The 25,497-nt window shown below is 43.2% G+C and overlaps 3 protein-coding genes across 10 annotated transcripts in view; 1 reads left to right on the top strand and 2 right to left on the bottom strand.

The window, feature by feature from the left end:
• The window catches only part of KIAA1210 (KIAA1210 ortholog), a 53,942-nt gene extending 53,731 nt beyond the window's left edge, over positions 1-211 (bottom strand). Inside the window, exon 1 of the mRNA XM_027687295.1 lies at positions 17-211. Within this exon, the coding sequence (XP_027543096.1) occupies positions 17-30 (14 nt within the window). The 5' untranslated portion in view covers positions 31-211. The remainder of the gene's footprint in view (positions 1-16) is intronic.
• Positions 212-6,737: 6,526 nt separating this feature from the next.
• PGRMC1 (progesterone receptor membrane component 1) lies at positions 6,738-13,016 on the top strand. The gene is made up of 3 exons (XM_027687344.1): positions 6,738-7,077; positions 8,860-9,015; positions 11,079-13,016. Exons 1-3 carry the CDS (start codon positions 6,759-6,761, stop codon positions 11,177-11,179), a joined length of 576 nt encoding a protein of 191 aa, XP_027543145.1. The 5' UTR covers positions 6,738-6,758; the 3' UTR covers positions 11,180-13,016.
• A 1,375-nt stretch (positions 13,017-14,391) lies between these two features.
• LOC113969520 (A-kinase anchor protein 17B) overlaps positions 14,392-25,497 on the bottom strand; it is an 11,575-nt gene continuing 469 nt past the window's right edge. Inside the window, exons 2-8 of one of the 8 annotated variants that reach the window (XR_003534884.1) lie at positions 24,195-24,291; positions 21,729-21,997; positions 21,349-21,473; positions 19,307-19,543; positions 18,251-18,442; positions 16,936-17,100; positions 14,392-16,353 (exon numbers count right to left, since the gene is read on the bottom strand). Coding sequence is in view for 6 of the 8 variants with exons in the window: in XM_027687312.1 (XP_027543113.1) it covers positions 16,217-16,353; positions 16,936-18,442; positions 19,307-19,396 (1,734 nt within the window). In the remaining 2 variants the exon portion in view is untranslated. Of the gene's footprint in view, positions 16,354-16,877; positions 18,443-19,306; positions 19,544-21,348; positions 21,474-21,728; positions 21,998-24,194; positions 24,292-25,497 lie in introns of all 8 variants that reach the window. The other 7 variants (XM_027687318.1, XM_027687317.1, XM_027687312.1 and 4 more) reach the window with 7 other exon arrangements.

Genomic DNA, 25,497 nt, shown 5'->3' with positions numbered 1-25,497 from the left:
ACGTAGGGTTAAAAACCTGTTTTGGAGCATAAAATGTAGAGATCCGACTCTGGAAGCCTGCGAGTCTGTAGTTCGGGACGAGGATGCCCGCGGAGCGTTCGCAGCCGTAGGGAGCCGGTAGCCGGTGAATACAGCATCGGAACAAAGAATGCTTCACAGAAAGCTCACGCCGCTCTCCTCCGCCACGGAACACCCGCCAGCGTTATCCCAAAGCCGCCGAGCGCCCAGGGCTCCGCGTGTGCAACCCCAGACACAACCCAGGAGTTCCCCCGGCACCGAGAGGCCGGGAGGGTGGGAGCGGCGGCAGGAGCCCTTCCCGTGCCGGGGGCCGGGGCCGTGCCCCTCCCGGTGACCGCCCGCCCGCCTGCCCGTCCTCCCGGTCCCGGTCCCCGCCGCCACTCACCGCCCGCGCTCCCCGCACCGCTCAGCGCCCCCGCCCCGGGCGGCCCCGCCCCGCGGGCACCGGGCACCGGCCCCACCTCCCGCCACCGTGTTACCGGCGGGGGGGTCCCGTGGGAGCAGCACGGACACCCCTGGGGCCGGTCCGACCCCCGCCTCCGCCCGAAACCTGCGCGGGGCGTCGGAGACCACCTGACACATTCACTGCAGGAATTTTGGCTCTTTCTCACGCCTTTGCGGGATGGGAAGACTGTGCTACCTTCAAGGCTTCCTGGGCTTCCCGCGGGTTTTCTTGTCCACGAAATCTTACAGACTCCGGCCTGAGGGACCTGTAATAATTCAGCTGTGAAGGCACGGCCTCAGCGCGATCACAGAGTCGTAGAATCATAGAATATCCTGAGTTGGAAGGCACCCAGTAGGATCATTGAGTCCAACTCCTGGCCCTACACAAGACACCCCAACATCTGAGAGCATTGTCCAAACACTTCTTGAACTCAGACAGGTTTGGTGACCACTTCCCTGGAGAGCCTGTTCCAGTACTTAATCACCCTCTAGGTGGAAAACCTTTTCCTGATACCCAACCTAAACCTCCCCTGACTCAGCTTCATGTGATGGTAATGGCAGTTCTGGGGCCCAGCTCCTGAGACACAATGGCTTGGGAAAACATTAAGCTTGACCTAAGATGTCATTCAGCTCATTGCCTGGAGGGCTCAGGGCGTGAGTGCAAGGCATCTTCTCAGCAAAGTGACACAGGTAACATTGCTCAGGCTGTGGGGTGACTTGGAGGGTCTGAAAGCTTTTCCCATTGAGGACATCGTATAACTAGAGCAGATGGAAATTCACCAGGGTGGAAATTTAAGGAGTGCTTCCTTATCACTTTGAAAACTGCATTCTATTGGATTAGTACTTAGCATTTTATTTTGTGTCAAACTACACGTGACTGAACTGTCTTCAACTATTGAATAAGGTCAGAAAACCAAGGATAAAAATAATCAGACAAAAATTTGTCTTGCACATGGACATGTATCTAATCTAGATAGACACCTAGATGATTTTGTAAAAAAAACCCAAGTGATAATCCTACCACATGTCTGTCTTCCTTTATGGTTTTCTCCTTTTTACTCAGTCACCCCCATCTTGTCTGTGCTGCTTTGGACTTGACCACCAAACTAAACCAGATTAAAGAAAGGTAACAAAAGCCCTCTTCGTAATCAAGTAGGGTGTTAGATGGAGATTCCAGCTAAATAAACCGAGATGAGAATCCATGCCTATCTTGTTGCATTTCTGCAATTAAATTATTGCAGAAATATTGCATAGAAAATCTCACAGTTTATTGATACCTCCCTTCTTCTAACCTTTGACTCTATCAATGTTGAAGCTGGTTGCCAATTCCCACTGAAACAGGCTGATCTGCTCTGTAGCAGAACTGGCACTGCATCCCAGTGGCAGAGAAATAACAGGCCCTACTTCAGGGATACAGTGACACAAGTGAAGACGGCTCATGTATTCCAAAATACAAAGTGAATGTCTCCAGTGTAAGTAAAAATTGGTCCTTATGAACAACACATGTACATGCAATGGATACCATTTCCCTATCCAAAACTAACAGAGCAGAGATAATATTTCCTACTTCCTCTAACAGTGCTACTGGTTTGACTTGATCTGGGAATGCACCAAGTTTCCTTCATGTCATCCAGTTATTTCTGATACATAAAATCCTTCTGGCTCATCAGATGTGTAAGCAAATCCAAGTTGTTATTTTCAGGAAGTCAGGGATTTTGTTTACTCTTTCAGTGTAAATCACTGTGCTTTCTAGGGATACTGAACCTCTTACATTGCAAGAATCACATGTGGATTTGTGTTTTCTTTTCCTCGCCTCTTCCAGAAGTATCTGCAGCTTGTGCAGATTGTTTTTGACATCTGCTGCCTTTCAAAAAAAAGAGCCAATACTGAGAATTCACACCTAGATTTTCATCTATAGTTAAAAGACACCTCCAAAACTTCCTAGTGTACTTGCTGTACATACTGACCAAGCAAGCTTTCTTGTCATGGTGACTGTCAGTCCTGTTTGACATGACTGAATCAACACCCATAGTCCTGGCAGCCTAAAAGACAAGCAAGCAAGGGGGAAGATAAGGTTGGTGTGGGAAGATTTTAGGTGCAAGCTCACAACAGTGTATTTCTGAGGAAAGCAATTCTCCAGCATGAACAGTCTCTGCATTTCCAATCACCTTCTCCAACACATTTTCTAAAACTTGGTAAAAATTCCCATCTGGAGCTGTTTTATGCTGCAGATGTGTACACATATATCTGCAGGAATGACATGGTCTTGATAGCCTTCAGCACAGTGTCATTTTCACATTGTACAGTCATTTCTTCTTGCACTTAGCTGGATGGAGAGCACAGCTAGAAAGACAGAAGATGCAACTGAAAAAAGAAACAGAAATGTGGCGGAGATGAAAATAAAAACTAAAAAAAAAAAAGAATTGTCCATCAGAAAAGTGCTCACTGCTTTTGATCTGAGGACTAGAAGTAATTCAGGGCATTCCTAGGTCTGCACCTGGAACAGATCTGCTTCATATAATGCCTGCTGCCAGCATTAGTACATTTGACCTACTGGATCTCTGCAGTTTAGGGAGGGGTTCTGCTTCCTTGGCATAGGTAGGCCCTAGTCAGTAAAAGAAGTGTGAGATTACCCCATCTCATCTTTCCTTTCTTTTTCCTTGTTAGTAAGTTAAATTATTACTGAGGGCAAGGAACAGAGGGGAAAAGAGGGAGATGTAATAGTCGTATTACATCAAACTAGTCAGAGAGGATAGAGCTTGCCTACGTAAAAATATTGAATGGTCTCATATAAGATGTTGTCTCTCTAAAAGGTTTGATTTCCTGGTATCCTTGTAAGGCACATCTAATCTTGCTTTTTAAATTCTTTACTCAGGGAAGTCTACAGGTTCTAAGAGGCCATCAAATCACAAGGCAAAAATCGCCTCTCTATGGCTACTTGGTGTCATGAGCTGTTTGCACTGCAATCCTACAGCACGTTCCTGAAGTCTCTCAAATTCTCAAGTGGGAGCTACAAATCAACCTTTAGTCTGGGCAGCAAAGATCTAAGTTGCCAGTGGTTTTATTTGTCACCAGTTCTCAGTAATTTCAAAGACTAAGATCTCTACTTCAGAAACCCTGGGTCCTTGCAGGTCAAGTGAAAGCCAGCAATAGTTCCAGGTGACCAGCAGCTCTGGGAGTCAGCTCACAAGTAATACAAATTAGGCATTGGTATCTTTGCAAACTTCGGAAAACTTTCTTGCAGTCATAGTTTAAATTAAAATGGTCAATCAGGTAATTCAGATAAAGGAATTCCTGTGAAGGCCTTCCAACGAGAGAATGTGAGGCCCAAAACCAGCTTGGCAACAACAGTCCCCAGGTACTTTGCCAAGATAAAATGTACCATGGGCAACCTAGGCAAAGCACACTTTGTTTAGAAGCATTACATATGCTCTAAAAGATGCATTACATCTACCAGACAAGTTCCAAAGTGGAAACAGAGCAGTAAGAAGAATGCTGAGGTGTAGTAGAGCTACTTTTCCTTCATTGCTAATAGATTTATGCTGCTTATAAAAAATACAAGTAGGAATATTTTAAAACTGATTGAACTACTCTGATTTGCAAGAATATGAAAGTTGTCTGAGTTCCAGTGTTTTCTTCAATTAATAAGAGAGCATTTTACTAGAACTGCTCTATCAACCCATCTCATAGGTGTTAACAGAATGGTTTCAAGGAGGAAACTATTGTCTATCAAATGTAGAGGAAAACCTGTGTGGGAGCATGGCTAATGTCTGTGGTGTTTACCTAGAGCTGGGGCCAACTCTTCTCTGACTAGAACCTGTTTAAAGGAATTGACACAAAGGCTTGCTAGAGAGAAATGTATAGCGAAGGGTACATGAATTTAGATAATTCTGACTGATGTATCATAATTTTATTCATACCCACTCATTTCTAAATGTCTGTTCCTATTTTTTTTTCTTAAGATGCATTCTTAGGCATATGACTATTTTTTTATATGCTGCAAGGTAAAAAAAGAGCTGCAAGTTGGGCCACTGTAACTTGCTGTAACAGTGCTCGTGTGGCAGATAACTTGAGATTCTATCAATCTTGGCAATGTTTCCTGGCCCTTCTTTATCTAAGAATGAACTGTTCTTGGATGGTTTCTCTAGGCATAAACAAAGCTTCTTTTTCCTTGACTTCAGTGTCTGGTTCAAGGTCAAATTCAGGGCTGGAGTTGTTTTGGAGTCTGGGGTTTTTTTCCTTGCTTTTGAACAAAATGTGTTGTAAAAAAATGAAAGAAAAATCTTCCACCAAAATTTCTGGTTTTTTTCTACATCTATTCCTATAACATGTAATATCAACACAATGAAGTGTAATAGTGTCATGTCTACACTGAGCAGAATTAACTAGGTAATACAGCTCCCAGTTTGAATAAATCTGACATTTCAGAGATTTCTCTAGTATACTAAATAGGGCCAAAATTCAGAGCTACTTTATTAACAAGTACAAATCTCAGTTGTCAGATCAATGAAACAAGTAGTTTTTCCAGTCACACAGCAGGTGGAAGCAAAAGTCAGTGTATACCATGAAAGGACAGATTAAAGTTCAAGTGCTGATCAATAAAACAAGGAGCTTCCCAAAGGAGACAGCAGATGGAACCAAACACCCTCCCTTGCAAGAGCCAACATGTTTAAATGTCTTAGTGCTCAGAGGTTTTGAGTGTATCCCAAAAGGCAAAACTTCATCAGTATCTCCTGTGGCCCACAGAGTTAAAATGTTCCTAACACTGAGAATTAGAAAGTAAATGAAATGCACTGCTTTTGGTTTTCTATAAACAAATGTCCCAATGCTAGGTTCAGTAAAACCTGCCTCCTTCCTCTGAAGCAGTGATGTGAGCCACCTGCCATGCTATAATGCAAGATCAGGTTAACAGTTGGACTCGATGATCTTAGAGGTATTTTCCAATGTTAATGATTCTATGATCAAGGTCAGTATTCTACAGTTCTTCTCTACATGTACCCTGAGTGATGTTACTGACTTGTGTAGAGGGAATGACAATATTCTGGCAGGGTATTTGTTTGTGTTCTTTTTGAAGGATGGTGAGGATACAATTTGCAGAGACCCAAAACATCATTTCTGTTTTTTGACAGCAGATACCAAGGAGCAGATGACACCAGGGGTACATAAATGTATTCAGGGCTCCAGTTGCTCCATCTGAACACCATATCAGGTAGATACATCCGGTTAGTGCTTTCTTCAGCTGAAGTTTTACTTCACCAAAATCTACACTCAGAAGAAGCCTGAATAAAGAATTCCACAACAGGACACTTTTCTTTTCCATGTTACAATAATACATCGTGGCTGCTGCTTCTGTAATTTTGGGCGGGGCAGGGTTATTACCTGAATGACAAAACCCAAGAAGTTTGTTCTTTTTGTCCCTTTTCTCCTACGTTGAGTTTGGCACTATTCCTAGAGAGCACTCCAAAAAGTCACTGCCCTGCCAGGAACACGAAGATGTTCCCTGGCACAAGTGGAGTGACTGCAGGGAATCACAGAATCACTGAATGGGACAGGTTGGAAGGGACCACAGTGGATCATCTGGTCCAACCTCTCTGCTCAAGCAGGGTCATCCCAGAGCACATTGCACAGGATTGTGTCCAGACAGTTCTCCAGAGGGGGAGACTCCACACCCTCTCTGGGCAATCTGTTCCAGCGGTCACACGCATAATAAAGTTCTTCCTCATACTCAGGTGGAACTTTCTGTGCATCAGTTTCTGCCCATTGCCTCTTGTCCTATTGTTGGGCACCACCGAGCAGAGCCTGATCCAACCTCCATCCTTCATCCTCCGCCCTCCATCCCGAAGGGCCCGGTGGCTCCCAGAGCCCAGCGCGACAGCTCTGACATGGGTCTTACGCAACGCAGAGGGGTCTTTTTTCCGGAATTTCTATGGAACCGTGTGCGGTGGAACCGTGTTCCACGGAGCCGCCGCCGCGGCGGCCTGGCCTGACCCGCCCCACCGCCGCCTCGGGAAGGACCAGCGGCCGGCGGGGCCGCCCCCGGCTGAGCCGCCCCCGGCTGAGCTGTGCGGTGTCCCGGGCAGCGCTCGCCATCCCGGGACCGCACCACCACCTAGTGCCGGCGAAGGGCTCGGACCGGGCCCGCCGAGCCCGCCCAGCCCGGGGGCGGCACCGCCCCACCCACCGCCCCTCCCTCCTTCCCCCTCCCACCGGCCCTGGGCCCGCCCCGCCGGGCCGGCAGCGCTCGCAGCCGCCGCCCCGCGCTCCCAGACCCGCCGAGCTGCAGCGCACCCGGAGCCATGGCCCGCGAGGAGGCGGCGGTGGCCGGCGAGGAGGCGGCGGGCGAGGCCGGCGGGCTGCTGCTGGAGATCGTGGGCTCCCCGCTCAACCTGAGCCTGCTGGGCCTCTGCCTCTTCCTGCTCTACCAGATCCTGCGGGGCGAGCGGCCCGCGGCGCCCGCGGGCGAGGCGGACCCGCCGCCGCTGCCCAAGATGAAGCGCCGCGACTTCACCCTGGCGCAGCTGCGGCCCTTCGACGGCGTGAGCGACCCGCGCATCCTCATGGCCGTCAACGGCAAAGTCTTCGACGTGACCCGCGCCAGGAAGTTCTACGGGCCCGGTGAGGGCCGGGGCGGGCCCGGCGCGGTTGTTGTTGGGGCGGGGCGGAGCCGGTGCTGCCGGGAGCGCGTTCCCTCGGTGCGCGGGCAGCGCGACCCGCGCTCCTGCCTGACCCGCATCGTGGGAAGGCTCCGGCTCCGGAGCTTTGGGAAAGGCACGGCTGGCTTGGAGCCGGGAAAGGCGCGCACACCGAGGGCGGAGGGCAGGGTTACCGCTGCCGCTCGGGCTCCAGGGTCGGGCCTCGGTGGTGCAGAAACTCCTGCTTTGCGAGTTAGCGTAGCTTCATTATCTGTGTGTTTGCCCATGGCAGGTTACAAGTACCGTAAGGGGTTGGGCGGCTTCGTCGGCCTGGGATGCCTTTGCCCGATGCCAGGCGGCAGAAACCAAGCGTTCTCCGAGTGTTTACATTCCCTTCCCAACTTTTAGTGGACATCACTCTATTGCATAATATTTATACTAAATACCTACCAATTTAGATTAAGCCAGCTTTCTAGCAGGAGCATAGTTCAAACGTGCAAAGATTGAATAACCTATGCTCGTAGAAAAGCCAGTGATGAGAAGGGTGGGAGTATGTGCACCCAATATGTGCAAAAGTTTAATCACCTCCACGTGGGCGTGGGGGTTTATTTTTAACAGAGGCCGCCTGTTAAAAAGCCCCACTCAGGCTTGCTGATTTGTACCAGGACCTGTCTGGCATAACCACTCTTGAGCTGTCCAGACAGCTGGTAGCTGCAGTAGTGAGCTGCCAGTGCTACTTAGAGACAAGGAGAATAGCACAGGATACACAGTGTATTTGTAAGTGTTATCAGTTATACTTTTGGTCCATACATAGACTGGAGACTGTCACTGAATGATGTCAGGCTGTAACTTTGCATTCTGCTGCAGTCAAGATGATATGTACAGATGAGTTAGATGTGCAGTTTTGTATTCGTGCAAACTGAAAACCACTTAAAGTCCATGCTTTGGATGCTGCCTTCCCTGACAACAGTAAAAGCTGCCCCTTGTATCTAATTTGGTAATTGCTGAATGGTTCACCACAGTGACTGGCTGGTTTGGTTTTCATTTTAATAGAAACGTAAGATTCTTTTGAGGAATTTAGGAAACAGCACGCTTTGGGAGGAGTGGAAGATGGCATTAACAGTAACCAGCATTCACATCTAACTTAAGCTCCCTTAAGAAGAACTTTGAATGTGTAGTTGCAACATGCAATATCTCAAATTTTGGCTTGTCATGCAAGCAAGTTAATCGTTAATGAAGTTTATCAAGAGTCCGTCTTAGTATCTCTGATGTTCTGTGAGTTGCATGTTTTGGTAATTTGAGTTCATCTCACATTTTGAAAGTTTTAATAGATGTTTTTTCCAAGTTAGTAGTTTCTAGTGTCTGCACTATTTTTTCTGTCAAGCCATCCTTTCATCTCTTTAAGTCAGGAGCATCCCTTGGAAAACTTTCATTTCACCTCAGACTTAAAAATCCTTCCTCTGTTCCTCGTTCTGACAATGTGCTTCCCAGTTGGTGCTTGTCCTTACCCCGTCTGTATGTGCCATGCACCATTGTGGTTTAGCAAACTCAGTGTCTTTTTCCCGTGGTCTTGTTTCTTACCCTCTTCCTCTGTTTTCCCTTATTACCAAGTAGCATAAAACTTAAAAACATTTCAGAAGCTTGAGGCACCTCTGACCCACAGGGTAGGAACTCTTTATCTGTGTTAGTCTGGGGACTCTGATCCATGAAGATCACGCAACATCCATTATCTCTGTAATAATGCAGCTTATGTTTTTATTTTAAGAGGGTCCATATGGCATTTTTGCTGGAAGAGATGCCTCCCGAGGTCTTGCCACTTTCTGCCTGGATAAGGAGGCACTGAGGGATGAGTACGATGACCTCTCTGACCTCAACGCTACACAGCAAGAGACCTTGAGGGACTGGGAGTCACAATTCACTTGTAAGCAATTTTAAACCTATTTACAAAGAAGTCAGTAACCGGTGTGTAAGAGGGAAAGCAATGGTTAACAAAGGCTGTTACCAGCTGGAAATTAATACCTTGGTTTAATAGTACTAGAATTACTGTTACTAGAATTATTGTTACTTAGAATTAAGAGAAATGTCAGGTTCTCCTGCATTCTTCTTCCCTCTGTTCCTTACTGAACAGTAGCAGATACAAGCACTCTATCGTAGCATAAGATCTGTAAGGCCACCCAAAAAGCTGACAAGATATGGAAATAAAGACCATGTTTTTTATAAAGTTAAGACTCCTTCTACAGAGACTGATAGATTTTAATGCTCTGAAAAATGAAGCTTATGTCCCATTCAGCTTCTCAGAAATAACAGTAACATTTTAATTATTACTTCTTGGGTTTTAGTATTTTTGAAGACTGTTTAAACTAGGCCTTTTCCCCTTGGAGCTCTTGATAGAACTTTTTCTACTCTCAGTAAGTTATTCTGCATGGCCTTGCTGGTGATTCACAGACAGCTCTATTCAATTGACTTTCTCCCCCAGAAGGTGATCAGGAAAATGGGCAAATGTCCCCTCTGTGCTTTCAAGCTGCCTGATGTGTACTGTGGCAGTGATGGCCAGAGGAAAAAAGGCAACTTGAACACTTGAGATGTTTGCTCTAAAATTAACAGAAGGAAGTCACTTTCATAGTAGCCTTGTTTTATGCTTAGTACTAAAAGTTTAAAAAAGCAGTTCCAGCTGGTTTGTGTCATGTGTCTGAACTTGCTGCTCAAAACCAACTTCAAACCACAGTTTTATGGAAGTTGCTGTGCTGACCTTGTACCAGGGCATGCCCACTAGTATGATTTTTTCCCCCTCCTATTGCATATCTTGTTGATGAAAAATAATTTTTCTGTATCTCATGATGCCTTTTAAGTGAGTGAACACCAAGGCAATTAGTTCTATTTGTATAAGACAAAAAATAAATATGTCAGTTGCTTGTCTTGATGAATTTATATGTATATATCCATGAGGGAAATTGCATATACCGAAAAGTAGCATAGTGGAAATCAAATGTGTTTTATTTTTAAATCTAGTGTTCAAAGATTTACTCTAACTGGCTACAGTGGAGTTTTCCTCCACATCATGTCATTAGAACATCTCAGTCCTGACCTGATGTGCCCCTACTATTTTGGCTCTTCTCCTGTCTTAATCAAGACTGTTAATCATGCCACACTGAATGGCTGTTTTATTATGCTAACAAGCACGTAGCAGAAACCAGAACTATGCTACCAAATATCTGACCTAAACTCGTGTTTAAATGTACCTTTACAAGAGTTGAGCATCAGGACTGACAGTGAACTGCACTCTTTTTATTACTGTGTTTCTATTAAATATGCCAATTAGTTGCTTTCAATTCTTATAACAGCAATGCTAGGCCAAGATACCTGTAATCCAGAGTATCTTTTGCTTTGTTGAAGTTGACACATGGGCAACACAATATAGCTCTCAGTTCTTACATGTATATGATCTTGGTGTTTTTACATGTTCAAAAAGAGATATAAATCAGAGGCTTAATCACATAATTGGATAATAGATCCATCTTTATCTTCGAGAGAAAGGATCTCCCTTCTGTCCTATTGGATATTTTCAACACACAAAAAATAAAACCCCTTCAAAGTTGTGTATATGTCGTGTATATGCATATATGTATGTGCATGTTTAATATGTAAGTAATCCAACAATGCCATTGGTTGAAAAACCACCTTTGACACTGGCAAGAGAAATAATCTAATCCAGGATTCTGGTTTTTGTCTTTGCATTCATTCACCTTTTGGCTTAGGCAATAGAATGAGAATTACAGTTACTTGGCATGATTCTTGTACTTAGTACAACATTAATAGTAATTCAGGTAGTTGATTTTGGCTCTTCTCCTTCCCCACAATGTTTGAAACAAGTTGCTCAGAGTTATTTTATTATAATACAGGCATTTTGTTATTTCAGAAAACAGAGTTAAAAAAGGTACATCTTCAGGGCAGAATAATTACTTGGACTCTTTTTTTTTTCCTCAGTTAAGTATCATCATGTTGGTAAGCTGCTGAAGGAGGGGGAGGAACCCACTGTGTACTCTGATGAAGAAGAAAAAGATGCCCAGAATGCAAAGAAAGAGTAGAGAGTGCAGTGAGGAACAATCTGTTTTTGAATCGTAGAGGATCATTTGTAACATTCCACTTCTGTTTTACAAGGTGCAGCAGCAGCAATGCTTACAAAAGGTCCAAGAGTTACAGTGAATTGTTTCTCTTCAATGGTTTCCTTTTCAAATTCAGTGGCAAACTACTGAAGGTCTGTCTTCCTTTAAACCCACATAATCAGAAGTGTGCACAACAAATATCTGTGGAAAAGTAAACTGCAGTTTTGGCAATAAAGGACTATTACTGGTTTTCTGCTAAAACCATTTAGTGCAGAGTAGGTTGAAATCCACTTTTTCATTAACAACCTACCACTGTGGACACAAACACGAGTAACTTCACCTATGCAACACAAATTCCACTAAATCTTCTTTTGTTTTAGCTTCTGCAGGGTCTGGCCCTTGGGTTGTAGTTCCTCTAGAAAAAAGACTATATTTTATTTGTCCACAAAGCACCGTACTCATTTGTTGTGCAATGTAATTCAATATTATATAAGATAATTTGGATTTTAAGGGTTGTGTTAGCGGTTTACAGATGAAACACTAACTGCTTTTAAAAAACATCAAGAATTTTTCAGAGGTTAAATCACTTTTAGATACTTAAAAATTAATAAGGACTGATGAATACTTGATGTATTCAACATGGATAATTCTGCGTGGATTAATATTCTTTGTTCACATCTGAAGTGTTACAAAGGTTTAGATATTGAGTGGAACTAGGCATCCCTAGAGGTACACCATGGAGTGTGACTGCACTGGACTACTGTTCATTCAATTTTCTTAGTAAAACTTCTGTTAATTTCAATAAAATTATGTTAAACATGGAAGATCAGCTGCTCTTGATTCCTATGTGTAAAAAAAGCAAAGGTTGCTCATATGGCATGATTAACAAGTGCTCTTGTATATGCAGCTTTAACTAGCAGAAAAATGTTACTGGTCAACATAATTTACACAAGCTTCCTGTACACAATAAAATAACGTGGTGTAAGCCATTCTGTGCTGAGGCCCTTGTTGCTTTGGAACTTTGCCATTAAAAGAAATGGCACAATCTAATTCATAACCACCAATGGGGACCTGACCTTTGAGTTGCTTTTTACTTATTTGCTCTCCTGGCTCACATCTGTGCTTAATTACTACGTGACCTCCTACCAGAGAGGGCTGGGTAAATGGATCTGACCAAGGAAAAATGTAAATGTGCTCCATCATCATCCAAAATACTTCTGTAAAACTTCCTCATAACTTCCAAGATCACTAATGATTTGCTGATCACCTGTAAATGTGTTTCATGTCCAGGTGATTCTGCTGGTGCAGAATATCCCAGGGTGCCTGTCTGGTATAGTTCCCTCTATTTCATTTCTCTGGCTTGGCTGGCTGGTTGTTTCAGTTTGGCAACACAACCAAAATGATGAACTCAGTCCTGAGTGGGAAGGTGTAAACTAGGCAAAAGTGTTCAGAAGTAGAGTGCATTGCACAACAGCAGCTTTCATAAACAAGTTGACACAACATGTTTAAAGTGTCTGATACCATCTGTGGTGAGAACAAGTGACTTTCCCTCAGTCCAGACACTGTCCTGGCATTTTCTTTAGGTTGCACTGGGCCTTCCAATGAAGAGCACGATTGTTTGACAGCATGAATAAAGTGGTACTGTATGAACTACCTAATGAAGGTCTAGAGACAAACGTAGATCTTGTCATGACCTTTGTGTTGCTGTTTTATTTTTAGAGACATTTATACTCTTTGCAAACTACTACTAATGGTTTACCTCGAATTGGAAATGTGCTTTTATTTGTTTAAGGCAGAAAATAAAATACTCTTGCATAATGGTGGTGTTTGTTTTTATTAACTGCAACCACATGTGATACTTAACCCTCCCCTAATGTTTCATCTTGTCTTTCTCCAATGTTTTATGTTATCCAACACATAGATCAGTATAATACGTTCTAATCAAATGCCAGTAAATGCAGTTCTGTGTAGCATAACTTTAGCAGAATATTAAATAGACAACGTTCATGTTGTACAATATGCTTTGTTGTTGCAAAAGCAGAGTCAAGCAGAAAAAAAACCACCAAATAATTGTTAATACTGAGCAGAAGATGGAGCTTTGTAAGGCTGTCGTGGTGGAACTAGGCTAGGCTGTAACCTACCCTTCAGCAGACCCAACCACCTGACTCTTAAGTTACTCCATAAAATATCTTAAGGAACTGGACATTAAGTATTAATCTGTACATTACAACATGATGCATCAGAAAGAAAAGTAGCAAAAATGATGCAGAAAATGGGCAGTAACACAAGACAAAGCTTAATACCTCTTGGGAAGGAGGTATGACACCTTGGTAAGACCACTACTTTCATCAGAATAAACAGAGAATTTGTTGTGAAAGGGGAAGAAGCAAGTCATGAAAGCATGAAGCAGCAGGCATGGATTTTTACTTCCTTCTAAAATGTTGTAGAAAATGGATGGGTCTTAGCTTCTTTTTTACTCTCTGTTCATTGCAACTTGATCCCTTCCTTCAACAGCGACTGGCAGCAATGACTATACAAAAAGAATCACGCCAGGCAGCTTATCAGGCTGTACATTAACCAGGTAGGACTTGATGACACACTGAGTGCAGAGACTGTCACCAATCTCCCTCATCTGCAGTGTCCAACACCTGTTAGGAGTGTCACAGAGGAATATTCGAGGAGCTCCTGGACAAATCAAAACAAATTAATAGCATCTCATTTCCAACCAGTTCTGCCATACCATCAGCTGCTTTGTAAAATTTAGATATTCTTTTATCTGGACTCTGCCTGCTCTTAATCACCACTATTTGCTCTTAATTCCTGCTGTTTCAGCTAAACAAAAGTTGAGTAATGAATGCTTCTGTTGAGAGTTATGTAAGGGGCTTTACAAAAGGTGAGGCATTTCTATGCATTGCCTGGAACCCCTGGATTAAGAAGAAAGGGCTTTATATCGTAATTGCTGTATTGTATTTCAAGCAGATGGACTGATGTAATGGGCTTTGTGTATTTCTGCTTTAAAACCAGCCTTTAGGATTCTGACTTCAGAATTCAGCACAAGGTACAATCCACAGGTCACGTATTTTCAGTAACAAAGCCTTGTTCAACCAACTTCCCTGAGAGGACTTCAGTTCCTACCAGCTCTGTGAGGAGGCATTTGCATTAGTTCTGTACGAAAAGTCAGATTTGATGATGTCTCAATTTAAAGTGCATGCATATTTTATTTACTAATGAAGTTTTACATGGAATGAGGACTTGGAGACAGAGGAGTTGCTTTATCAGTTTCAATCAATGTAGGTGAATGCAAGAAGCAATTGCAGAACTGGAGTGTTTATTTGTTATTGAATATTGTGCCAGCACGTTGATAAAACACTGGAAATTTACACCGAAGGAAATTGTTCCTTTTCCCCAGATTAACAAAAAGAAATAACTTCCTCACCTGTAATCAAAAGGCCTGTCTCACGGGAAACAGGTACTCATGGACACAGAACTGTCTATAGATTGAGAGAGGGGGAAGTTTTGTCATCTTTAATCTGCAAATATTGCATAGAGAAAAAACACCCTTGGTATGTCACATCAGTGCAACTGAAAACATTTTACACAGTCAACAAGTACAACAGTTGATCTTCATTAGAACTGTATAAAATACTAAAAAGGAGACTTAAGAGGGGCATAAGTGTTCTCCAAAATAGTCAGAAAATATTTCTGTCAAGAAAATAAGATCTTTTTAGATAAAAGTAATAGATTAACACTACTTTGAGTAGCAACCATTTGTCATTCATAACCCTGAAAAGGCACTCAACATCTGAACATATGAACAGAGAAGACTGATAAAACCTGGCTTAGAAGCCTGTAGGAATCACCAGTATTGAAGACTGGGGGAAAATCTATCTACCACAAACAATTACAATTATTCTTTTTTATTACTATTTATTAGAGCAGAAGTTACAAATATGGGTAAGATTCTATGTAATGAAGGCAACATTTTCACATTAAATTAGTCTACTGACATGTCATAAATAAAGCATAATAAAACGAAAGCTGCAATAATCAGTGTATTGAACTTTGAGCTGGTCCTCTATATCTTGCTAAGGAACTTTGTCCAAAAGCAATTGTGGCTGTCTTCTAGATATAGCCAGCTGAATAAATATGGATATAACTCAAGCTCCTAGACTGCATTTTCACATTTTTACCTACATGCAGCACAAGTCCAACAACATTTCACAATTCCTCTGGAAATTATTTGTAAGCAAACTCGTACTAAATAGCTACCTCACCACATGTGCCTTGGAAATTGTGTGAACAAACTGTCAACCTGCATTTACAGAGGACTGTCAGCAGCAGGCTGAGAAGCATTGCCCTTTCATTATCAAACACTCAGAGCTTTGCTTGGACAACCATTCAGATTCCTGGGAACACCACATCGAGCACAAGTTCAGTGAAATCCTTCCTCCCAAAGACCAGCAAGTTTTCAGAAACACATCTAGAATTGTGAATAGAAAACAAGCATTTTTCCAGTGTGGGTTTTACAGAAGATGGGATTTTTTTCATATCTGGAAATCTATTACTTCACACAATTGAGTATAAATGTCCCCCACACCTTCCAGCCCCATCATTATAACAATCTGATTGAGGAGGCACTTCATATGCTTGCTCTAGGATTGACAAGTATGGTTTTTTCCAATGACTCATTACTAAATACTGCGATTTTGATATTTACATGATTCCCTACATTTAATCCAAGTATAACACTCCAAGATCTCAATTCATGTCCTTTCAAATTCTTAGCAGCTGGTCCATGAAAGTTTGTCTGGCCCTGTGGAAAGTTTTGGTCCTCTGTTATCCAAAAGGCAAACACAGATTCTGCTTTTGTGGCTCACTGCACCAGTCAGATATTCTAACCAAAGGAATTACCTAAGCAAAAAAAAACCCCAAACCAGTATTTCATATACCTTTTAATGACCAAAGGGCTTTCTTCTCCTACTTCTGTACAAAAATTCAGAACTATAATATTGTAGCTGTTCAGCATCCTCTTCTGGGTTCTGCTCCACAAAAAGTATCTGAGCAAGGGTTTGTCTGAATTATCTCAAGAGGAAATAGAGGGCATCCTCTGACGTCTGCATCCATCTCTCTTCTCAGCATTAGTTTCCTCTCATCTCCTGTAGATAAGTATATGAAAAAGTTACTTGAAATGAGTTTGTCAAGCAGGCAGGAAGGGAAAAGGGTATGGGGAGGTGGCTGTAAGGTATCCACCAACCAACTGAAAGCACAGTAAATTGTGAACGGGCTGTAACAACTGCCAGTAGCAATCCTGTATGAAGATTAGATGATCTTCATACCTCTACAGAAATTCACTAACCTCTGACAGTACTTCCCACACAGCTGTGCCACATATTAATTGCCTATCAATGTTTTAATTGTCTAAAGCATGTTGTTAGCATGCATGTTCTTTTAACAGAATAAGCACCCATCTGCAAACGCCCATGCCAGATACTTTGCTACCCAATTAAGTAGACAAATACTACTCTTCAGCTGCAGCTGTGTGTACTGTTTCTGAGCTAAACTGAACAAACTTCGTTCACTAATTGCAGAGAAGTTGCACTGTTTCTTTATGCCACAGTTATACTTTTTAAAACTCTTTTTAAAAACACCATTCACCACTGTAAGAACTGCGGCGACTGACCTCACCTGCAGAGTCTGTCAAATTCAGTCCCCTTAGCTGTGGTGTCCCTCTTTCTCACCTCTCCTCTGGAGGGTCTCCTGAAGGGGTGAGCCATCATGAGGGGTCACATCTGGTGCTGCCATGGTGGTGTGAAGTGTCTTGAATTTCACTTTTTTGTGGAACATTTTCTTACATTTTCTCTGTATCTTTCTGAGCGATTCCAACTGCATGCAACTGTCCGTCTCTGAAAAGCCACATTCATCAGATAAAAAATTAGAAGAAAGCTTTTTTCGCTTTTTCTTCATTTTATGAGCATTTCTCTCCTCTTCCCTGGATTGTCTCTCATTTTTCTGTCCTTCATGTCTTAATTTACTACTAGACCGCTTGCACGACTTTTTAAGCTTATGTTCCCACTGACTTGTCAAGCCCTCATGGACAGAATTAGAACCGGAGTTACATTTGTTGGTTTCCTTCTCTTGACCTTCCAGAGATACATTTTTATGGTAAACCAGCAATTTTCTTTCCTCACCTCTTGCAGGCAAGCACCCTCTATTGCAATTGCTGTAAATTTCTTCACACCTTTTTTCTGCTCTCTTCATTGAGCTGCCACATGCCTCTCTAAAGTACTCAGAATCACTGATCTCTTCCAACAAATCCTTTAATCTACAAGCAGATCTACATGTTTCGTATGATACAGTGCCTTCATCTCTACCATCTTCTTGTTTGAATTCCTTATCACAAGTAACAGCAGTGCACTCCAAAGAATGATTCAGAACTGCATGTGGTAACTTATCAACAGTGAGTGAGTCATTCCTCTGCACTTGCAACTTTTTTGCAAGCTTGCCCCCATGGACCTTGTTTTCTGACACTTTGTCTGCTGATTCAAGTTCCCCAACAGTGATCACCAGTCTATAATTACTATCGCTACTACAATTTCTCTTCTGGAGGTTTTGTACAGGACTCACTTCTCTGAGGTGCTGCCCACGTTTGTTACTCAAGCTGATGTCAATACCACCACTGTCACCAGACACCACTCTCTTCCACCAGGACTTGCTCGCTGTGTTTTTTGGCTCTAAGCAAACACGTGCATAGTGTGGTGTCTGATAGTAGTTCAGTAAATAATGGATGAATTCATCAGTCTCGTAAACCTTTTGCTTTTTGCAATCATCTTCCTCAGGCACTGTCTGTGTGTGAGCTGCATTCAGTGCTGGGTGGTCCCTTCCACCAAGAGATTCGATGACCCTGCTGTCCTGGGTGACCGTAATCAGCAAAGATCCCCAGCCAGAGGAGTCGCACACGTCTCTCCCAGGCACTCCGTCAGAACCCGGGGCTGGAGAGGGCTCATTTAACACCGTCCTGACTATGTGACAAGCAGATGCATGGAAATTACTCACATCTCCTTCCTCACTGCACAAACCACCACCTTTTTGGGTTAACAGGCACTTAAACTCTTCCTCCTGTTTCAGCTCTTTGTGCGTGTGATAGTGGGAGTTAATCAGTTCCTGGTGAATGTCTTTTAAAGCTGTTTCAGAAGATGAATCGTCCCTCCTTACGCCCAATGAAGGATCCGCTTTTTGACTTGCCAACTGTGAAACCAAGAAAATAGAAGTTTATTTAACATGTCACCTTCATAATTAAGAAGGCCAATGTCATATTATAGGGCCCTAAAATTCATGCAGAATGGCAAGGGTAGCCTCTGACTTCAACTCATAGTACATTATAGACCTCTAGAAATTTTACATCTAGGACTGGGAAAAACATACACTTGTTAAAAGCTTGTAAGCAAATCTTTTTGAACAAATAGTGAAGACAAAGCCATGTTAGAAATTAAAGCCCCAGAGAAATTAAAACCCCTGTTTTCATTTAAATTCTTTTTTTTAGCCCAAAGCACTAAACTAAACCTCCAAACATTAATCTGTGTGCAAAACACTAAAATTTTTCTCACTCCTCTTCTGACTTTCTCAAGACATTAACTGAATCAAACTGAAATGAACTTGATAATTAGTGTTGGCCCAAAAAAAAAAAAAGAGAGGCTATTAGAAATGCAGCTGGCATAATCTGTGCCAATTTAATTCAGTCACTTGTAGACCTGACATAAACCAAGCAGAAAAAGCATGACTTGTGTCCCCACCCTAAAACTCCTTCCTTGCAATGCTGGATCAATTCTAATAGAGCTGATAGAGCCCTTCCACCCCTATTTTTTATTCAGTAATGACAATGCCTCAGAAAAGCACCAAAAGCAAAGTTTCTGGCTGAAAATGCACTACATTTGCTCTCAGGGCAAGACTGAGAAGAGATTGTCACAAGACACAGACCTCGGGTCGCCTCAGTGTTTGGTCAGCCCCAAGGCACTCTTCTCAATAGCATCAACACATCAAAATGTCTAGTGAATTATTCAAGATCTAGTAAATATCCTTCAAAATTTAAAATATGTTTTAAAATAGTCTTACGTTCACACGATTTAACAGCACTGTAAGCAGTCTGACAGACTCCACTCTTCTCTGAGCTAGCAGGGATTTCCTTTCTTCCCATTCAGGCATATTCTCTGGCCACTGCTGTTCTTCAGCTGGTACCTTCTGCTGCTTTGGGGGGTGTTTCTCATCTCCATCTATCTGCCTCTCTTCTCTCCTCTCGAGCTTAGCTTTCTTTTTTCTCTCTTGAACTTCTTTTCATCACCACGTCTTTTTCTAGGTAATTATCAATATGGGACAATTTAGATGACACTTATTTTACAGTTTGAGTCCTGGAGAATTGGATGTAAGTCTTTGAAGCGCTAATAATAAGCAACCAGTCGCCAAGAATCACATGTGACTAACAAGGAATCTTGTTTGTTAAAATAACATGTTTAAAAAAACATGGCATAAAAATTACACACACACAACTGATGCCCACAGTTAGAAAGTTCTTTGTCTCCTCAAATTGTTTGTATTCTAGTGTTTTCTTTATAAGCACTGCCAAGACAACAGCGTGACGTGATTGTTTGTCTCCAAGGACACAACTAGAGACTAATCATTTGGATGTAATTCTTAGATTAACAAATCTCCCCTACAGATTAGCAGGAGGGTCCCATTTAAGAGGTATTACAAGAGTAATACGGGGGTTATCGCTGAGCAGAGCTTACCCAGAGCCAAGGCCTTTTCTGCTCCTCACCCCACCCCACCAGTGAGGAGGCTGGGGGGGCACAAGGAGCTGGGAGGGGACAGAGCTGGGACAGCTGATCCCAACTGACCCAAGGGATATCCCAGACCATATGGCCTCATGCTCAGCATATAAAGCTGGGGGAGAAGGAGGAAGGGGGGACGTTTGAGTGTTTGTCTTCCCAAGTCACCGTTACAGGTGATGGAGCTCCGCTGTCCTGGGGCTGCTGAACACCTGCCTGCCCTTTGGAAGTGGGCAATGAATTCCTTGTTTTGCTTTGCTTGTGCACATGACCTTTACCTATTAAACTGTCTTGATCTCAACCCACGAGTTTTCTCACTTTCACCCTTCTGATTCTTCCCCTCATCCCACCAGGGAGTGGGAGGGAGGGAGCAGCTGTTGTAGGGTTTAATTACCAGCTGGGGTTAAACAACAACAGGCTGTCACTGCTTTTTGGGAACCTTGCCCTGCAGAAAGTAAATCTACCAAATAATCAACATGACACATCACAAAAAGCTCCAGAAAATTCAAGGAACAGTCTTCACACAAATAAGTCTTTAAAAACAGTTTTTTAAGAAGTATTTGAATAAGGAAGAATTAACAACTAAACCTTTTGGAGACCTAGCATGCTATGCTTCCATTGCATGTCACTATGCTCTGCATTCTGAGTGTTGGGGTTTTTTAAGACATGAAGGTATATAACATGATTAATTACTAGTGACAGCTTAGGATGTCATCCAAACACATTATCTAGAGAATCAAAACTTCAATATGCTACTATTACTCATATACAAAATTTAAGAACACTACCCTAAAGATATCAACAATGAAAAAATAACATGTAAAAATGGGTAAAGACAGAAAAGTATTAATTTCTAGCTTTGGACCTTCCAGTCAACTGGGAGGCATCTAGAAATGCATGTCACATTAATTTTATTTCAGGGCATAACGACATCATTTATGATGTTGCAGCACAGAGCAATACAAAAAGTCCACAAGCAGAAATCTTAAGCAATCAAGCCTCAGATCAATTTGAGAGAAAGAGCTCTTTGATTTCACGCCAGGCCCACAGAGTCATGGAATAATCCCATCTGAAAGGGACCTCGGAATGTCTCCAGTCCCACCTTTCTCATAATCAAGACCCCTGCATCTGATGCCTTACACAGAATTATCATGATGCATTTCATTCTGAAACACAGAAATTAACAACTACATAGTAGTCTTTCAAGTTCTCCAACTTCTGTTTCCTCAAAGCCTGGATTTTCACATAGCTACTCTTTCTGTATTTGACTCGGTATGAGGCAGTGTAACAAATCTCAAGAAAATGGGACATTCTCTAAAAATATACTCTCACCTTTCAACCCCCTCTCTTTTTTTCCCCCTTTTTCGAATGTGCTCCTGTTCTTGCAGCTTTAGTCTTTTCAGGCTTCTCTGTCTTATGGCTCCTTCACTAAAATGCCTGGTTGTATCAAAAGTCACCTGTCACAGAAGAAGCAGAATCAGACTTAGCAGCCCAGTTTGCCGTGTATTTATACAAACACAGACAACATGCTGAGCAAATGAGAGACCCCAGGTGACTCCCAAAGCACCACTACACTCATGAGAATGTCTCTCTGTACCCTGACATACTAGAACATCTCCTCTGAAGCTCACACTGGGTTTCAATGAAGCTCAAACACCCCACTCCCAAATGTGTCCTCCCTGACATCAGGGGCTCAAAATCTGACACCATACCTGTGACCAAACCCGTTCCTGGCATGCTCTTCTGGGGACTCAGTTCAGCATGTTCAGCAGAGCATTCCTGGTGGCAGGATTCAAGCAGTTCTGCCAAAACTAGAGTCCACTGACTCTTAGAGCAACATCTTTTGGATCAAATGCTTATTTGCTTGCTTAAAAATTGATGAATTCTGTTGATGTGCGCTGCATTTCATCAGCTTCAAATGCCCAGATGTGAGCACACTAAAACAAAATACTTAAGCAAGTTGCATCGAGGTCTACCTACACTGAAAAAATAAGTAATAGGAAGCATTATTTCCAGCACAGAGGTAAATTTCAGGGTCATAGTTTAGAAATTACCTTCTGGGGGGAAAAAAATGAAACAGGGCACACTCTAATAAGTGCTTACAGAGGTAAGCTAACAGGCTGCTGAAATTAAGCTTATAGGTTTGCACATTTTATTTTATAATGCCACACTAAGCACAGCACTTCAATGGATTCATCTCTCAACATACCTCATCAAAAAAGGTACAGAGAAGAGAATAAGTACCCTTTTCTAGCCAAGGATCACCTAAATTAGGGCAGCTGCTACACCTATTTCATATTTAACAATAAGAAACCAAGTGTCAGTTCCTGAGATCATCTCCCAATTTCAGTGCCAAGCACACTGAAAATAATGACAAGTTTTAGCTTAGCCAGACAAATTTTTCAGGACATCAAAACAATAAAACCCTCTTTTTTGATTCAAGGACTGAAGTTCAGATACTTCAATTCGATATATCAATATCTTACATCCACTACAAACAGGATAATCACAAGGCTTGGTTTTTATCCCTGCACATGGTTAAGTGTCCAAAAGGTTTACAGAGAGGCTTCCCTTCCACTGATTAACAAGGATTTCTCAGACCTAACTTCAAGGAAAAAAGAGCAGAAATTGGAAAACCACCATCTGTGCCAGTTTATTCCACAAGATCTTATCACCTAGTTCCAAATAAAGCTTAGTGTATTTTAATGCTGTCCATATGCTTTATTTTTCTTTATTTTTATCCACCATTTTAACATAAATACAGACTAAACCAAATTTGGGGAGAAAAAAAAGACACATATGCAGAGAGAACTGCAGGAGTGCCACATGAAAAAAAGGTCTGTAAGATGGTTTTCCTAGGTGAAAAACTGCACTGCTATTGCTTGAAAAATGTCTGTTTGCCTTCAATACGGGAAAGTACAGGAGAAGACAAGCACAGAAACTGTTTGGAAAAAGAAGGTGATTACACTTTATTGAGAATGATGAAGAAAAAAACCCACAAATGTACTGAGGAAAAGCTAGTGTAATTAAAATTAAAATAAAATAACCAGGAATCTCTGGAAGCAGGAGCTACAGCACAGTCTGAAGGACTGAATTGCTCCTCTTAGGGAACTGCTGCCAAACGCACTCAATCAACCATAACTTTTTCAGCCAAGGCTGAATCTCTCAGGATTAATCTCTGCATAGAGGAGTGTATGTATATAGACACACCTTCAGTGTCTCATATAAGCAAAGCAGATACACCCAAAGTACTTACTACAAAACTGAAGCAGTCAGTAGTCTCTAGAATCCTTTCTTCCCACTATGCATTAAGATAAAGAGATTCCTAAAGCTAAAGTGTAATATCAACTACACTTCTTCCATCACACTAAGATTTGTGGTGCAGCAGGTTAAAACATCCAGCACACTGCTGTTGCAACCTGTAGAGATATGACAGTCAAGCCTGAAGAGCAGTTGCTGTACTCAAAATCTTGTTCTGTTTTGCAAGTACATCTCCTATTAAATCAACTGATGTTATCCTGCCCTTGCAAATCTTCTTTCACTTATATCCTTACACCACCGTGGCTGCAACCATGTTGCTACTACTGTAATAAATCACCCAAAAGTAAGCCCAAAACTCTCTTCATAGAGCTGAGTAAGCTATAGTGGTTTGCCAGTGCACACTGTTACCCTTGTTCTTCTTCACAGCCAGGAGCTCTTCAAGCATCAGAAATCTATTTCTCACCATGTAACTGTGTACAAAGCACAGAATTATTTACTGCCTGATCTCAGCAGCATGGCCTTTTAGAATCAACCCTGACATATCAATAAGCTGTCATCTTAGGCTTTAACTGTTCCAACTGAATAAATCACAAGAAAATTGACATTCCATCCCTTTACCAAATTATTATTATTTCCTTTTAACCATTCTGTTATAACATTTGGAACACATCTGCCCTTGCACTAGGGTTCATTACGATAACCGCAGGCTGTCCTTATCTTACAGCACCCTAAAATGTGTTACCTAAGTTCATACTTCAAAACAAAATTACACTCTAGGGAAACATTAACAACCAGGCAACATCTGACCTGAAACACTCATACAGTCCACATGAGCAACAGGCAAGTAGTGGGGATACTTTGATCCAAAGGTGTCCCTCATATTTGCTCACAGTACTGCTAACTCAAACAGCTCTTACCATCCCCAGTTTCCCAGCTGGTCACTCATGCCAGGCCCTGGGCCATCACAACAGTTTCAGAGACCATACCATCAACCAAGTCAGGAAAGAGGGTTATCTTGAAGAAAAAGAAAAAAAAAAAAGTATTTTGCCAGGTTACTTTTCAGACATCTGGTTTCCCTGCCCTCGTGCACAGAACAGTCCCAAAGCCTGAGAGGAAATATCTTACTTCTGCAGAGGTGGGGGTATGGAAGAGCACCTACAAGCAAATGTAATGTGGCAAGTATATGAATTGATACATAGCAGCAGAGAGTTTATCACACAGAGAAAAAAGCTGCAGTTGTTTAGCCTGGAGAAAAGGAGGCTCAGGAGGTCCTTATGACTCTCTACAACTACCGGAATGGAGGTTGTAGCCTGGGGTCGGTCTCTTTTCCCAGGTAACAAATGACAGGACAAGATGAAATGGCCTCAAGTTGCATCAGGGGAGGTTTAGATTGGATACTAAGAAAAATTTCTGCACTGAAAGGGTGATCAGGCATTGGAAGAGGCTGAAATCACCACTCCTGGAAGCGCTCAAAAGACGTGTTGATGTGGCACTTGGGGATATGGTTTAGTGGCAAACACGGTGGTGTTCCCAGGTGGACTCCACAAGCTTAGAGGTCCTCTCCAACCTTAGTCATTCTACGGCAAGTGTCTACCAGGAAAGAGCCACTTGCAGAAGTTTAAACAAGAGGTTTAAACCGATTTTTAACAGATGAGAGCAGTTTATCCAGATAGCTCTGTGCAAAATTAAGTGAAAGGGAGAGATGACCAGACGCGCGACTGCTCGAACAGACATCGCAATAAAAGGGACGCCTTGAAGCGAACGCTCCCAGCACCGCCGTGCCCCATCCCGCCTGCCTGAGGTGGGGATACCGCAAACCGCCCGCCAGCCCCGGCCCGATGGACGCGGCCGCCGGAGGCCGCGGTGCCCGGAGCTCCGGCGGGTCGGCAGCGGCCGCAGCCGGGTGACGGCACCGCCGGCCGAGCGGAGCCCGGCCCACCCCCGGCGGTCCCAGGGACGGCGACCCGGGGGGACTCGCGCTCTCTCCAGCCCGGGGGAGCTGCGGGCCCAGCTCCGGCCGGTCCGAGCGCTGCGGCAGCCGCGGGCCGGGCCGAGCCGGGCCGGGCCACTCCGGGCCGGGCAACCCCCGAGCCCGGCACCCCTGCACGGGCCGGGCTCCTCCGGCCGAGCCCGCCGCCGCCCCGGGGCCGCAGGGGATGCAGGGCCGGCCCGTCCCGGCGGGCCCGCGGGCTCCGGGCAGCCCCGCCGGAGCCGCCGGGC

Source organism: Neopelma chrysocephalum, unplaced genomic scaffold, assembly GCF_003984885.1.
Source record: "Neopelma chrysocephalum unplaced genomic scaffold, ASM398488v2 Primary Assembly neopelma1_73b, whole genome shotgun sequence".
Classification (NCBI taxonomy): Eukaryota; Metazoa; Chordata; class Aves; order Passeriformes; family Pipridae; genus Neopelma; species Neopelma chrysocephalum.
The sequence above is the reverse complement of the archived record's forward strand: the minus strand, read 5'-3'. Positions and strand labels throughout refer to the sequence as shown.